Genomic DNA, 15,968 nt, shown 5'->3' on the forward strand with positions numbered 1-15,968 from the left:
GGGAGGGGTGGGGCGTCGGGGACACGTCGGCACCAGCTGTCACAGGGATGTGCAGGAGCTTGCTCTCCATCCTGTGAAGGGGACTGCACCCTCCCTGGGGTGCACTGGCAGGTACCACGGACCAGGTGGCACTCCCACAGGTCTGCCTGCCCTGTGTCCTCTCTGAGCAGGACCAGCCCGCACTTCTCAGGGACTCACCCTTTTGGGAGTGGAGTGAGGACCAGGGATTGAACCCAGGAGCAGTCAACCACTGAGCCCCGTCCCCAGCCCTGTTTTGTGTTTTATTTAGAGACAGGGTTTCACTGAGTTGCTTAGGGCCTCGCTGTTGCTGAGGCTGGCTTTGAACTCACGATCCTCTTGCCTCAGCCTCCCGAGCCACTGGAGTGGCAGGTGTGCACCACCACACTGGACTATTTTATTTTTTATTGTACATATTGTTGATGGTTTCCGTGTGATATTTCCCCAAGTTCCAACAGTGCAGACTGATCCAATCAACCTCCCTTTATCCACCTCCGTCCCCAGCTCTGTAAACCGCTACTCGATGTTCAGTTGGACTTTTTTTTTTCTTTCTTTCTTTAGGTTGTACACATGAGAGGGAAGGTGGAGCACTTACCTTTCTGCATCTGACTTATTTCACTTATTTCATGCGGCTTGGGAGGCTGAGGCAGGAGGATCTCGAGCTCAGAGCCAGCCTCAGCAGCTGCGAGGCCCTAAGCATCCCTGACTTTCCCCTGGCTCTGTGAACAGGGGCCCAGGTCTCCATCCTGAGCTGGGCCACTCGAAGTAGCCACGCTGGCCTGAAAGGAAGGGCAGCCTAGACCCCAGCCCCAGACCCCAGCCCTTGGTCCCCACCTGCATCTGAAGCTGTACTGGCCGCCCACCCGCCTGGCCATTGCTGGGGTCAGAGGTCGCGGGACAGGGCAGCCAGGGTCCCGGGCACCCCTCCCAGGGCTCAGGCGCAGCCTGCAGCCAGAGTGCAGGATCCTCACCTCCTAAGGCCAGATCAGAGGCTCGAGAGAGGGGCTGGGCCCCAGGTGGCCTTTAGCTCTGCTCGGGTCCCCCACCCTAAGGGGCACAGTGGCTCACCACACCCTGTCCCAAGCCCCAAGGGAAAAGCTGCCTGCGTTGGGGTTTGAGCCCTGTGCACCTCCCAGGCCTCAGCAAGCCCAGCCCCTCAAGTCAGGGCGTCTGGCGGGACTCGAACCCAGGGCCGTCAGCTTTCCAACGTCCCGCATACCCACCTCCAGCCAGGGGAGCCAGGCTCCTGGGACCCCAGAGGACTTGGGCCTTGGGCACAGGTGGCAAGTGACTTCACATCCCTCTTCTGCAAGGCCGTCACGACCTGAAGCCCACCCCATCCCCCCAGACCCCCGTTAACACAATGCGAGGAGAAGAGTCTAATAGAACACGCGGAGTGGGAAATGGGTTCAAGTCCTGGCCTCGGACCCTGCGTCAACCCTGCTCCCTAAGCTGGCATTGCTCTGTCCCCCGCGGGCCCCAGCCTGACGCAGGGTCGGCATGTAGTAGATGCTCAGTAAACACACGCTGAGTGGCCATCGCTGCAGGTCCCCCCAGACGCAGGGTCGACGTCCCCGTTGCCCACACTCCCAGGTCCTCCAAGATTCCAGATGGGGAAACGGCTGGTCCCCAGGGTGGGGACGTCCAGCACGAGTGGCAGTGTCCTCTCCATCGAGGACGTCCAGCTCCGTGGGTCACAAACGTAACAGCCACAGATAGCACAGCCAGCCGGGGGGGGGGGGGGGGCACGCTCCTGTCCTGCTGCCACGTCCGTCTGTCCCACAGAGAGGCCGGCTGAGGCTCCCAGAGGCAGGGCCCCGGGGCCGGGCAGAGTGTGCAGGGCCTGGCCAGCTCCTGTCCCTCACTCCCCGCAGCTCCCCTCCCCCGCCTGGCCGGCCCCTCAATGAGCCCTTTGTCCCCGAGGGGCTCAAAGCTCTGAGGATCCCTGGTTGGGACAAAGGCGAGGAGGGGGCTGCTGGGGTGCCCAGCGGGGGCTCCAGACTCTGCTGAGAAGAATGTGCTCCTGGGGGTGGGGTCTCCATGGGGCCCTGGATGGGGGGACAAAGGCCACAGCCACAGTGCACGCTGGCCCTACCCTGGGCAGCCCTCACGGACCCCAGCCCTGCCCACCCGGCCAGACCTGGAGGGTTCCTGCCCCAGGAGCAGGGGACGCAGGAAAACCAGCCCCCCCCCCCCAGGATGCTCCTCCTCCTGCACAAACAGCTGCTCGGGCAGAGTCGGCCCCCACGGCCCCTCGTCAGCAGCAAGACCCCCGCTGCACTCGGGCCTTGAGATCCTGGTCTAATCTTTTTTTGGGGGGGCCCAGGGAATGAACCAGGGGCCCTCGACCTCTGAGCCCCATCCCCAGCCCTCTTGTGTTTTATTTAGAGACAGGATCTCCCTGAGTTGCTTAGGGCCTCGCTAAGTTATTGAGGCTGGCCTCCTGCCTCAGCCTCCCAAGTCACTGGGATGACAGGTCTGATCTTTTTAAAAATAAAGAGATTCGGGGCATCTTCTGTGTACCTCCCCTGCCTCTCTGGGGATAGATGGGGCACCCCATGAGGCACTGGGGCACATTGGGGCTGCCACCTATTAGGTGATCTTCTTTCCTCTTTCATGGTCGGTGGCCCCAGCCCCTCTGAGCCCCCTTCTCTCCTTCTGAAGGCCGCCAACAGCAGGGATTTACGGAACTACAGGGTCCGAATTCTTCATGTCACAAACCAGGAGACCGAGGCCTGAGATGTGTTGTCCTTGGGCTCATGAATTGCAGGTCGTGGGGACAAGTTTGAGGTCAATGAAGTGGCCTGCCCTGTCCAGGAGGAAAGACAATGTGTCCTATTCCTAACACGACCGTTTACTGAGCACCTGCGAAGGCGTGGGCACTCGGCTAAGTTTAGTTCTTTCAAGAGGTCGGTAGGAACTGAAGTTCAGAGAAGTGCGGTGATCTGCCCAAGGGAGCCCAGCATTCCCCACGCTGTCCTTCCTCCTCCATCAGCGGCCCACGAGCCCCACAGGCGCAACTCAGACATGGCTAGTGTGGCGCTGGGTGATGGAAAGAGAAGGCGTAGGACCGGAGTTAGGACTGGGGGGGTCCCGGGTGGGGTGTGAGACCCTAAGTGACCCCGTGAGTCATGGCTAGGTGTGGCCCCCTGTCAGTGCGCGAGGAAAGGCTGACCGCTTCTAACCCAGGGAGCCGGCGTCGCTCCTGTGGCGGGGTCATGCTGGCGGTCCCACGGGGAGGGGGTGTCACTCCCGGGGTCACCTTATGTCACAGGAGAGCCTGTCTCAGCAGACGGGGCTGAGAGGCCCCTGCGGCCTCAGGGAAGCCACACCGTGGGGCCCCTGGGCCACGGGGAAGGAACTTGGGGGACCTCTGAGAGCCGACCGCAGCCCCGGTCACCAGCCAGCGGAAGGCCAGGGCCCTCGGCCACGCCGCCCCCAGGAATGCAGCCGGAGTGTGCTCTGTCCCCCTGAAACTCACCCACAGGCTCGACTCTCCAGGCACCTGCAGAAAGGTAGCTGGCCCTGGAAATAGCCAAGGTCACAGGGTCACGGTCCAGTTCTGCAGAGCCTGGGTCAGTCCCCACGAGATCAGGGCTCCAACGTGGGTTCAGCTTCCTGCTCTCTCTGTGTGACCCCTCTGGTGGGCTTTCCTCCCATGGGATGCCGTCCACCATGTTGTGACACAGTCATGAAGCTCCACCAGAGGCTGACTGGACGGGGCTGCCCGATGTTGGATGTGTGGCCTCCAAAGCTGTGAACTAAATAAACCTTTTTACTTTATCAAGTTTCCACCTGCAGGCATTTTGCTACAGCAACAGAAAACGAAGACAGTAGCAACAGAAAACGAATGGACTGAATTTTTTTATAACTTTATTTTATTTATTTCTTTTTAGGTGGTGCTGAAGATTGAACCCAGGGCCTCGCACAGGCTAGGCGAGCCACAACCCCAGCCCTGAATTTGTATTCACATATTAAAGGTGTATCTAAGCCATTATTTCCACATGTACTCAATATACAGAATTTTAATTGTACTTAGTGGAATATTTTATCCTCTTATTTCTTCGTACTAAATCTTAGGAAGCCAGTGTGGTCGTCATACTTACAAACATGTTGCCGTTTGGGCAGCCGCATCTCAAGCACTCAAGGGCTACAGGGGGCTGGTGGTGACAGAGGGGACAGGGCAGGGATGGACATTTAATGGACTCTAACTCTATGCCCGAAACCTCCCCTCCAGGCAGTTTATATGCTGGGTTGAACAGAATAAGCTCCTCTTCATCCCCCAAAACCCTACACAGACGTGACCTGCCGGGAAGCTTCCTCAGGCCTCTCACGTGAGTCTCTCACAGTCCTGTACCGTGTTGGGCGCGTTCCCTGCAGGGTTGTTTTTTTTTTTTTTAATTTCAATTTTTTTTTTGAGGGGGCACCAGGGATTGAACTCAGGGCCCTCGCCCACTGAGCCCCACCCCAGCCCTGTTTTGTGTTTTATTTAGAGACAGGGCCTCACTGAGCTGCTTAGGGCCTCACTGTGGCTGAGGCTGGCTCTGAACTCGCCATCCTCCTGCCTCAGCCTCCCCAGCCGCTGGGATGGCAGGCGTGGGCCACCGCCCCTGGCTGTAATTAACTAATGAGCGCACTCGTGTCTGCGACAGAACACCTGAGGAAAGCGCCCTAAGGAGGAGACTCTGCCTCGCAGTTGGGGTGCAGGCTCTGTGGGTACGTGGCTAGGGGCCTGTCCCAGGGCAGAACCTCATGGTGGGAGGGCCGGGTGAGCAGGGCTGTCCCCTCATGGCCGCAAAGAAGCAGAGAGAGAGAAGGGGTGGGGACAGGAAGTACCCCTGCAGGGACCTGCTCCCACCTCCCGAGGGTCCACTCCACTGTGGCCGCCTGCGAAGCCAGAGCCTGCGCCCAGTCACCTCCCAGGAGCCCCCGGGAGCCGGACAGCCCGGCCGTCAGCACAGGGACCCTGGGGACAGTCCAGGGCCCAAGTCGAACAGCCAGCTCGGAGCCGTATCGGGACCCCAGGGACATCTGCTGCACCGAGTGGCCCTGGGGGGGCCAGGGCAGAGCGTCACAGAGGAATGAGAGCTGCCAGCCCCCACCCCAACAGCCGCTGTGCAGGCCTCAATGTGCCACTGTCACCTCCGCCCGTGTTCCTGCCTCACACTGGCATCAGGGCCCTACAGGAGCCCTCCAATGGCTGCGGGCTGCGGAGGAGGGAGCAGCACCTGCGAGGGTCATGTGGGGTCAGAGGTCACGGTGATTCAGAGGCCACAAATCAGGCAGCTGATGAATGTCCTGCCCGGGGCTGGGGTCCCCTGGAACACACTTTGAGAAACACCTGGAATGTTCAAGAGGAGGACAGGGAAGGTCCTGTGACGGCCTTGAGCCTGGGACAGAGGGCGCCAAGCTGAAGGTAAGGTGGGTGGCAGGGTGGGCCTGGGCGAGTCCCGCTCCAGCAGGGCCTGGGGGGACCTCTGGGGTGGACCAGGGCCCTGAGCTGCTGGGCAGGGCCCCCCACGGAGCTGTCGCCCAGCCTGAGCATGGACACCGCAGTCCCATGTGTCCTGGAGCCTGGCCGTTGGCAGGGGAGGCCGCGTCCAGGGCAGGACAGCCCAGCCCCAGAAGCCACCTGAGCCCTCTGAGGTGCTCCCAGGGGGACAGCCTGGGCTTCCGGAGCCTCTCCTGTCCACAATGTCCACACACACTGTGTCCCGTGACGACCCCATGAGCTGGGCCTGTTTCATAGGTGGGGACACACGGTACAGCACAGCCACCAAGTGGCTTTCCCTGGCCCCCTCCCTCCCACACTGTCAGATACCAGACCCAGGTGATCCCACCCCCAGGGGGCTCTGTGTGACAGCTGGAGACATTTTAGGTTGTCCCAATAGTGGAGGGGCGTGCTGCTGAGATCTGGTGGGCAGAGGCCAGGGATGCTGCTCACCCCGGAGCCAAGAAAAAAAAATCATCAGCCACATGGGGCACGCAGGTCCTCCCAGGGGCTCAGGAGGCTGAGGCAGGAGGATCTCAAGTTCAGAGCCAGCCTCAGCAAAAGTGAGGCCCTAAGCACCTCAGCGAGACCCTGTCTCTAAATTAAAAAATAAAAAGGGCTGGGGATGGGGCTCAGAGGTTAAGTGACCCTGGATTCAGTTGCTGGTACCAAAAAAAAAAGAAGAAAAAGAATCATCAGGCTCCAAATGTCAACAGGGGCCAAGGGGACCAACCCTGAAGTGACCCAATGTGCAGCAACGTCAACACACACACACACACACACACACACACACACACACACCAGGGGAATTTGAAGAATCCAGCGGAAAGTGGGAGGGGAGAAAGGCAGCCCCGCCCACAAAGGCAGCCCCGCCCACAGAAAGCCCCGCCCACAGACAGCCCCGCCCACAAAGGCTCCACACTCACCATTAACGTCATATTTATTGTTATTTAGCTGCTCAGGAAAACATATACAGGTATATACAATCTGCATGAATACGGAAGACCGCACTTTACATTAAGAAAAAAATAACACTCAATTCATGAGCTATTGTCAGTCTTCCAACCAAGCATCTCAGAAATGAATTTTTCTTTTTAAGAGTCAAAAAAGACGACAGGATTGCCTAACACACAGCAGAGTCGAGTCTCCTTATTTTACATGTGCAATAGGAACAGCTCCCTCTCCCTCCCGCAGAGCGCCCGGTGCAGGCGCGGAGTCCCGTGTGTTTTCGTCATTTGCTCTGATTCTGCCCGTGAAAACCAAAGGACAGGAAATGACATCCTTTCGCTTAAGGCTGTTCGAAAAGCTGATCCGATCTGGGGCCGTGGGGAGCGAGGACGTTGGAAGCTTCCGAAGTTTCTAGAATGGCAAGGACCACAGGCTGATGGCCACGTGCGGGCGGCCGGTGGGGCCAAGTCCAGGACACGGGTCGGGTCCCCCGGCCTCCAGCCACCAGGGAGAACCGCTCCTGTCTAGGACCGCGACCCGAAGCTCTCCAGCAGCTGCGCAGCGGACCCCAGGGGCGCGGAGGTGGTGTGGCCCAGCACCTGGCTCGTCCTGCAGCCCGTGGTGGGGACAAGCCTTCCCTCCGCCCGCCACCTGCTTCTGTCCACCCCTGTGGCCAGGGCTGCCTAGGTCAGAGGGCCCAGACCCCAGCCACAAGGGCCAGCCAGGGAACCAGGAGGAGGGACAGGGGACACAGGGTTTCCTGGGCTCTTCTCTCCCTTGGCTGAAAAGTTCTTGGAAATAAACAATGTGGGCGTGGTACGGGAGCCCGGCCTCAGGCCACTAAAGGACACTCCATCTGTAAACTCTGGGGACCCCACAGGCAGGGGCCTGGGAGGGAGCATTTGGAAAACCCACTCACCAACGAAAAACTGAAATAAAAGTGAGCGTCACCATCTGAACAAAGCAATGTCACCTCGCTTCTCGTCTGACCCACCCTGGAATCGGTGTGACCCCCACCCCCAGAGTCCCAAACGCTTTTTTCACAAGGGCCAGCAGCACCCCAAGGTGTCCGTCTGTCCCTGCCAACATGGGCCTCCAGTGACCGCCAGCGTCTGCCCCAGTAGAGGCAGTTCCCTCCTGAGACACGGGGACATGGCTCTAGTTTTAGAAATCAAATCAAAAGGGGGGGAAGGGAGTCCAAGGTTAAAGAACAAAAGGCCCGGATCAGGCTGGCAGCTGGCAGAGCCCTGGAGAAAGGACGGGACTCCAAGCAAGGGGCCCCATCCTCCCAGGACTGGCTGCGGCGAACAGGAGCAGAGAAGGGGACACACCCAGTCCCCTAGGTCCCCAGGAAAGAACAAAGGCTTCCCCGCGGGCACCTGAGGTCCCTGGGCCTGGAATCCCCGGGGGAAGACCAGAGGCCGCTTAGCCCAGGCCTAAGGCAGAGGCCCAGAAAAGGAGAGAGAAACCTCACTGCCGGGCCTCCTTCCCAGGGCAGCTGGGCGCACCCTCAGATCCAGGCGGGGAGGGCCAGCTTCCAGCGGGACAGCCAGACTGAAGACGAGCCCGGGGTCCAGAAGTGTCTGTCGGAAGGAAAATCTCTCTATTTTCTTAGGGAACAGACAAAACATAATCGCAGGCGGAATACCTAAGGGGTATGACTTGTTTGGCTCCTGTCTGGCTGATGACAGTTGGGTGTCAATAGATAATATTGCGATGACAATCCTTCACCCGGCAATATTCCAAAAGTACTCTTCTCCAGGATTTCCATTTTAATAAGCAGTGAACAAAAGGGGGGGGGAGATGGGGGGAGGGAGGAAAATAAAAGAGAATTTTTTTAAAAAAAGGAAAGCAACTCTTGTCTTATTACGAAATAACAATACTTGGACACAGAAGCTTCGGGAACAAAATAAAGGAAAAAAAAAAGAGGTCATCTAAAAGGGTCGGCCAGGGTTACAGAGAAACGGGGAGCTCTCTACAGGAAAAACCAAGGCGGAGACAGAAGTGGGCTAACTGGGCAGGGTTCACACTGCAACACAGGCGGCAGTTCCTTTAAAAAAAGAAAAGGAAAAAAAAAAAAAAGAAAACTTTTGAGGTTTTTTAATCCCCCGCCCCTTTAAATCAACCCTTTCGGGTCCATAAGCCACTGAGCGGGCACCAACCTAGACCAAAAACAACCCAATCGCTCAGCCACAGTGGCCCTTTCCTAACGGGGTGGGGACAGGTGGGGGGGGAGGGCCTGGGGGGGAGGGGGCTCTCGGCGACTCAAGTGAGGGCGGCCACGAAGGTCCCGAATCGGTTGGAGATGTCCGAGTGCAGGGACCGCCAGGTGGGCACGGAGGCGCGGGCCTTGGCGTCCCCCACGTCGTCTGTGCAGTGGACGGACAGGCACTGCAGGTGGCTGCCGGGCTGGGCCGAGGCCTTGCTGATGGCGTCGTGGGCTGTGGAGGGACAAGAAGCGAGAGGGCAGATGAGTGGTGGGCGTGGCTCTGGGGGAGGGAGGTCGAGAAGAGAGGCCACGCCTGGGCCTCGACTCCCGGCAGAGATGGTCTGGGGGTCTGGAGGTCGTGGCTGGGAGGCCGCAGCTCCTCCCTGCCGCTGGGTCCCCGTGTCCCCCTGGGAAGTGGAATCCAGCAAGATAAACCCGGGAGTCTCCAAGAGCCACTGACACAGGCGGGTGGCGGGCTTCCTGGAGGAGGGGCGTCTAAGTGGGGGCCTCGAAGGACGCGTAGGAGTTCGCTGGACCACGCCCGCGGACGGAGGCGGGGCTTGTCCCAGTCCAGAGCAGCCTGTCCTCTGGTCCTCCAGACGGACATTTGCCCAGGGCCTGAAGGGTGCTGGAAACGTCTTAAGCCAGGGCCATGCAGGCCAACCCTGGGCACCTCGACTACAAAGAAAAGACACTGAGACACAGAGGACCCACCTGCCCGGGTCACGCAGGGGAAATGCACAGCACCTCCCCAGGGGAGTGGACAGGATGGGGAGGGGCCTGTGGGTGCCCAAAGGGTACAGCCAGGGGCAGGCAGAGGCCCGGAGTCCCTCAACCCCTGGCTGGGCAGGGCCCCCACCCCACAGCTTGGAGACAGGGTGGGACAGGAGGGGGAGCCTCCCAGGACACCTGCCTATCTTTCATCCCTCCCTTCTTTGGGTTTAGCCTTCTGACTCCAGTTGAGGAGAACAGGAGCGCGCAGCCCAGAAAGGCACAGACACTTTCCTGGAGACACACAGCTCCAACCCAAAGGCTGAGAGACTTGGGTGCTAGCCCCACAAAGGGAGTCTAGTCCCCTCCTCTGAAAATGGAAATGTCCACCTAGTGCACAGACCTCTTTGAGTGTACTAGGTGTTCACAGAAAAGTGAAGGGCATTCCTCAGAAAGGCAGATTGTAAGCTGGGCACAGTGGCACCCGCCTGTCATCCCAGTGGCTCAGGAGGCTGAGGCAGGAGGATCTCGAGTTCAAAGCCAACCTCAACAACAGTAAGGCCCTAAGCAACTCAGTGAGACCCTGTCTTTTATAAATAAAATACAAAATAAGGCTGGGGATGGGGCTCTGTGGTTGAGTGCCCCCGAGTTCAGTCCCGGGTACCTTCCCCACCCCCCAAAAAAGGCAGACTCTTAAGTCCTCAAGGCAGCAAAAACCAAGGCTAGACTCCCCACCAGCAGAGAAGTACCATCCCCAGCTGCTGTGTGAGGGAACGTTACAGACCAACCGTGAGGAAGACCATGCATCCTGTGTACCCTGAAAATCCCCTCCATCTTCTCCTCACAGACCCCTAGAGACCACAGGTCGCCATGGTATCTGTTAGACATGCTCGAGGCAGAATCCGGAGGCCATTCACACCTTAGTGTGAATCAGAGCAGGAGCACACAGACCTGCGAGTTCTGAGGGTGAGGTGGAGAGAGAATGGAGCAGAGTCTGGGGGACCTTGAATTTACTGCTGTCCAGTGACCAGTGACCAGCGTCGGACTGTTCTCCTTTTTCAGAGAGGGCACCTAGCCTGCCCAAGGTCACGCAGCCAGGAAGGGACAGGAAGTTTCATTTGATCACAGACTAACGGTGACCGTCTGCCTCGGGAAACGTGGAGAAGGCTGGGATTGAGGATGGCTGCAGGGGACACCCAGACACTGAAGGCCACGGCCCACGCACCTCCACGCCGCAGGCCGACCCAGGGCCTGGGCCTGGAAGTAGCCGCTGCCGCCCAGCCTGCCCTCTGGGATTAGGCAGGAGGCCTCAGCCTACAGGAGGACCCTCCCGAGGGACAGACCCACGCCAGGCCAGGTGTGACTCACTAACTGGGTTGGGGCCCCTCCCCAGAGACTTTGGGACCTGTGAGCTGAGAGGGGCCAGGCCTGGGGAGAAAGGATCCTTCCCTCCCTCACACCATGGATGAGCCCTTACTGAGGAACTACTATGTGCCAGGCAGCACGCCCGCCCTGTGGATCGAGGCAGAGACAGGACAGACACAGGCTTCGCCTTCCCCCTGGAGCTGATGACCAAGGGGCAGTGCCAGATGGTCACACTGAAGTCACAGCGGCACTGCTGTGTGTCAGGGCTCCACCACTGTCCCTCTCTGGTCCTCAGCTGTCTCGCTCTCAAGTGGCGATGACCTCATCCCCCTTGGGGCCTTGTAACAGTCTGGCAGACATCGCGGTCCCCAGGTAGGGCGGCTGGAACTGTCACTGGGGTCTGGGAGGGCCAGGAGGCCAGGGGTCTTTGCAGCACCCCGCTTCCTGGGAAAGAGGCCTGCTGGGATTTCCTAGGCTGCAAGATCTGCTGGGCGCGGCCGAGCGCCTTGGGGACCCTCCACGTTCACATCCACTTTACAGACAGGAAACTGAGGCAGTGACAAGACCCCAACCGGTCCCCACCCGCCTCCCTTGGTGGAATTTCCCCAGCAGCATCGGGAAGGAGGAGTCCAGAGACTGTCGTGGCACTGGGTGACCCGGCGCTGGGGCCCAGAGAGGGTGAAACACATGCCACAGAGCATGGACCTGGGACTCCCCGAGCCTGGGCCCAGGAGGAGGGAGCGCCACGGCAGCCTGGTGTCCACAGGTGTCCTTAAGGGAGCGCGTGGTCGTCGGTGAGCTCTGGACACCCCAGCAAGACCAAACCCATCCTCCGGGGACTCGCTCCAGCGGGGACCCAACACGCCCTAGGACGGTGGCCCCCGGGGAGGCAGATAAATCAGTCCCAAAGAAGACCCTCAAGTCACAGCCTGCCCCAGTAGGGGAGAGGCCCCGGGTCCCCAAGCCTCAGGACGACAGGCAGCCGTCCCTCCCCCACACCAGCACCAGAGACAGAACCGTCCCCTGCAGAGTCCCTGGGGCTGGGGATGGCCCCAGGCTGTGGTACCAGTGCTGGCAGACACCAGGGCACCCAGCGGGTATTGTCACGTGTCCCACTTGGTCACTGCCAACTGTGGCTGCAGAGGGGAGGCAGGGCAGTGCCCAGAGCCCTGCAGTGACGTGGGTGGCCCTCGTCCCCACTTGACAGACTGGAAGACTGAGGCATCGGGTGCAGGTGGATGCCCCCCTCGAGGCCCAAGGTGCCCAGGCCAGCGGCTCCTGTCCACAGACCCCGGTTTGCTCATCTGTCACTTGGTGGTGGCAAGTCTGGGCCGAGCTCAGGACAGCTTGGGGTCCATATAAAAGAAAGAGCTGGCACTGACGGAGTGGGTTGGTCTCAGAGGCAGGGACCTCTGGGGCCTCTCCCCTGGGGCAGCATGGCCCGAGGGGCCTCTGGCGGGTGGGGACAGATGGGCCAGGTTGCCCAGCAAGGACAGCTGTCGGGACCTGTATGAGCCAGGACAGGCCGCCTGTGTCCCGTGCCCTTGGTAGAGGCCTGGAGGTGGGCTGCCCTTACTGTCCCTCCGGCCACGAGCCCCAGGTCAGATGTCATCTTGGGCACATGTTGACCCCCAGTGGGGACGGTCACCTTCACCAAGGGGAGGAGAGAACAGGCAGCAGGTGCCAGAGGTACTTGTGGAATAATCAGTGGCCCCTTTTCTCCCATGGGGCTCAAAAGTGACAGGGGCCACTGTGTGTGCAGCAGAGGCCTGTGTGCCTGTCACCACAGCTCCAGGGCCTGGCTTGGGGGGAGGTAACAGGCCACTCCGAGGGATGAAAGCGCCGGGTCCAGGTGAAGCGCCGCAAGCTGCCGGCCAGGGTGGCCGAGGACAGGGGAGGGCACCTGCCACCACCTGGGGACACTCGGCTGTCCCCTCCCTTCTTCAGGCCCCCACGGTGGGATCTCAGGTTTCTGAAAGTCCACCGCAGAGCCGCCTCGGTTTGAGTGAGACGCGGGAGCTGGGGCCGGGGACAGCCACCCTGCCACCCTGGGACCCTCGGGCAGGGAATTTCTGGCCCAGCCACCTTCTGTCCCTGTGCCCACCAGGGGGATGGCCAAGGGTGTGGAGGAGGAGGACAGAGTGGCCAGTGCCTTGGGCCAGCTGTGAGCCGGGGCCACATCGGGGTCCCCCTGGCCGCTGTGGGGAGAACTAAATGAGAGAATAGAGGCCAGGCCCCACGCAAAGGTCAGGGCCCCGAGTCCCAGCCCTCAGCAGCCCGGCTCTGGAGATGGCCAGGGCTGGCCCTGCCGCTTGGGGCACTTTCTGTGCTGGCGGGGACTGAGGCCAGGCTGAGTCCCCGGGATTGTTACTGAGACTCTGCAGCAGCAGCGGGGCCGGGCACCTCGTCTCCTCCAGATGAGTTTGGTTTCCCCTTTACTTGGACCTGGGAGGGGACTTCTGTGACAGGTGTCACTCGGCTAGCGGCTGGCTGCTGGGACTGGAAGTAAGGCCCCAGGATGGCGGCCACAGGGCTGGGCCAGCTCCTCTCTGGGCCTCCCCAAGGCCGCGGCACACACGCCTGTCCCCAGCCCCAGGCCTCCGTGACCCCTCGCTGCCCCCATCCTCCTGTGTGAACCGGGCGGGCCTCCGGAAGCCAACCAGAGTCCTCTCTTCGGCTAGAACCTTCCATGGCTCCCCACTGCCCTCAGGGTGAAGCCACAGGCTTGGCATGACCTCCTTCCTCCGCTCTGCCGGACTCCTGCGTCCCATCTGGCGGCCACCCTGGGGGACGCTTCTCCAATGCCCCTGCCGTGAGGTGCCGAGGCCCCGCCCCTGGCACGTGGCCCCGCCCCTGGCACGAGAACACGCCCCTGGCAGGAGGCCCCGCCTTTGGCACGTGGCCCCGCCCCTGGCACGTGGTCCCGCCCGCCTGTGACGTCACGGGACCTGGCTCTGCCTAGTCCTGGCCAGAAACGCTGCTGACCTAAGGGCAAGGTCTGAGTCAGGCCCCGCCCCGACAGGCCACCAAAGACGAGAGCCCCTGGCGCCTTCCGCAGCAGGTCGGCCTCGGGCTTTCCTCCCTGAGCCTCAGCTTTATCCCCGTGAAACAGGTAGGGGCCCCAGCTCCTGGCCCAGCGACACCCGGTCCCGTGGGCCAGCACCTAGCAGGTGCTCAGGAAATGGTGCTCCCGCCCTCAGGGCTCCGTCCCAGGCCAGGCTGGTCTCTAGTGCTGGGGGGGGAACCCAGGCTCCCAGCCCACAGCGAGAGCAGTCCCCAGTACCCCGCCTCTGTGGGTGTGGGGTCCTGAGCACTCACCCCCAAACCCAGACAGTCCTTCTGCAGAACCCGTGACCCTACAGAGGGCCCCAGGGGACATGTCCACATTCAGCCCTGGCCCCTCCCTCCTTTGAGCTGCAGGATGGGGCCCGGGGGTGCCTTGGGCTCAGGGGCAGCAAAAGCAAATCCCGGCCGGACGCTGGTGGCAGACCAGGGGTCTCCACGGCCACCAAACAAGCAGGAACACAGCGATCCCATGACCCACGGCCGGGCTGTGCCTGCCCCTGCCCACACTTGACAGCTGGGGGCAGCTCTGACCAGAGCTCGGAGGCCTGGGTTCAGATCCCGCCCTGGACCCCACAGGCCTGCCGCCCACCAGCTCCACGGTCCCAAGCAGGTCGACCTGCCAGCCTCAGTTTCCCCACCTGCAGAAAGGGCTGGCAGTCCCTCTAGTAAGGGCCAGCGGAGCCCAGAGGGGGGACCCTAGGACAAACGCCTATGTGACTCCGGACTGTCTGCTTCCTGGCATGCGGCAGCCACCAGAGAAGCCTTTGTTCACTGTTTCCATGAGGGACATCCTCATCTCGGTTCTGTTTCCCACTTGCTGTGTGACCTCAGGCAGGTCACGGCACCTCTCTGGGCCTATTTTGTCTTCTCTGAAAGGCCGGGGGTGGGTGTCTGTGCGACCCCCTGTTCCTCTGGCGCACTGCTGTCTTACCCTGATGTAGGCAGGGGCCTCCCAAAGTGAGGGGCCCTGAGATGTCTCGGCCCTAGTGCAGGGAACCAGCACCCACACCCCGAGGATCAGGGACCCAGGGACAGTGACACCCCATCTGGGCATCTCGCAGGGACCATGCAGACCCACGGCAGGCCCAGGGGACGGCCTCCCTCCAGCCCAGCCCTGCACCTGGGTCCTCTGCCGGCTCTGCACTCTCCTCTAGGTGACAATCTCCTGCCAAACCCAGCCCCCGCGGAGCCAAGCCTGGGGACCAGCTGTTCCAGGGGACCACCTCCCCCTCTCTCTGGTCAACAGTGACTTGCTTTTAGGACAAGGGCCCAAGGCTCACAGATGCGATGGGAAGGAACCAGGGTCACCCAGCAGCTGGGGATGGGCCCTGATGAGCCTCAGTGCGTGCATAGCCACTGTCACCGGGCAGCGTGGCCTGGCTGGGCTCCTGGAGAGCAGGCCCGGGTGCCCTCTGTCCCCGGTGCAGGCTGGCTGGGAGGGGCCCTGGGCCGTGGCAGCCGGTGCTGGCCGCTGGGCAGGCCCGGGAGCCCCGGAGACTGATCCGAGTTGACCGGGCTGCGGGCAGCTGTCACTTGAACTGAGCTGGCCCAGGGCTCCGCAGGGGAAAGCATCAAGGGCAGAGCGGAGCTGGCCTCCCGGAGCCCAAGGCGGACAGGACACGGTGGGGACTGAGGGCTGGGGACCTGCCCTGGCCCCGAAGGAGGGGACGCAGAGGGCCACGGTCCACAGAGTGGACAGAGGGGCGGGCGGCCTCCGGGGGCCCGGAGCTTCCAGCCATGCAGCCAGTGACCTGTGACAGATGAGGCCTGCGTACCCCAGGGCCACTCATGGCCGGTGCGCACCGAGACGTGACGGCCCAGGGCAGCTGAGCGCCAGCCCCTCCTGCCCGCACAGTCCTCCCAACACGACAGGAGACGGCCCAGCAGGGAGCCACTACCGCCCAGGCTGGGAGGGGAAGGCCCGGCCTCAGGTCCTCATCTGGACCCAGAGGGACCCACGGTCTCAGGACGAGACACAGGGACACTGCAGGCCAAGCCTCAGCATGGCTCTGGATGATGCAGTAATGGTAGCTGCCACCCAGGGTCACCAGAATCATTCTATCTGAGACCCCATGGGCAGCTCAGCAACTTCCCACACCCTATCACACCCAAGTCGCCCCTATGCTGTTAGACACAGTGCTGAGCCGCATTATGCAGGAC

General features: G+C 61.3%; 1 protein-coding gene across 1 annotated transcript in view; it reads right to left on the minus strand.

Moving 5' to 3' along the window:
* Positions 1–6,431: 6,431 nt before the first annotated feature.
* The window catches only part of Mn1 (MN1 proto-oncogene, transcriptional regulator), a 41,903-nt gene continuing 32,366 nt past the window's right edge, over positions 6,432–15,968 (minus strand). Inside the window, exon 2 of the mRNA XM_078039656.1 lies at positions 6,432–8,898. Within this exon, the coding sequence (XP_077895782.1) occupies positions 8,723–8,898 (176 nt within the window). The 3' untranslated portion in view covers positions 6,432–8,722. The remainder of the gene's footprint in view (positions 8,899–15,968) is intronic.

Source organism: Ictidomys tridecemlineatus, chromosome 2 (genome assembly GCF_052094955.1).
Source record: "Ictidomys tridecemlineatus isolate mIctTri1 chromosome 2, mIctTri1.hap1, whole genome shotgun sequence".
Taxonomy (NCBI): domain Eukaryota; kingdom Metazoa; phylum Chordata; class Mammalia; order Rodentia; family Sciuridae; genus Ictidomys; species Ictidomys tridecemlineatus.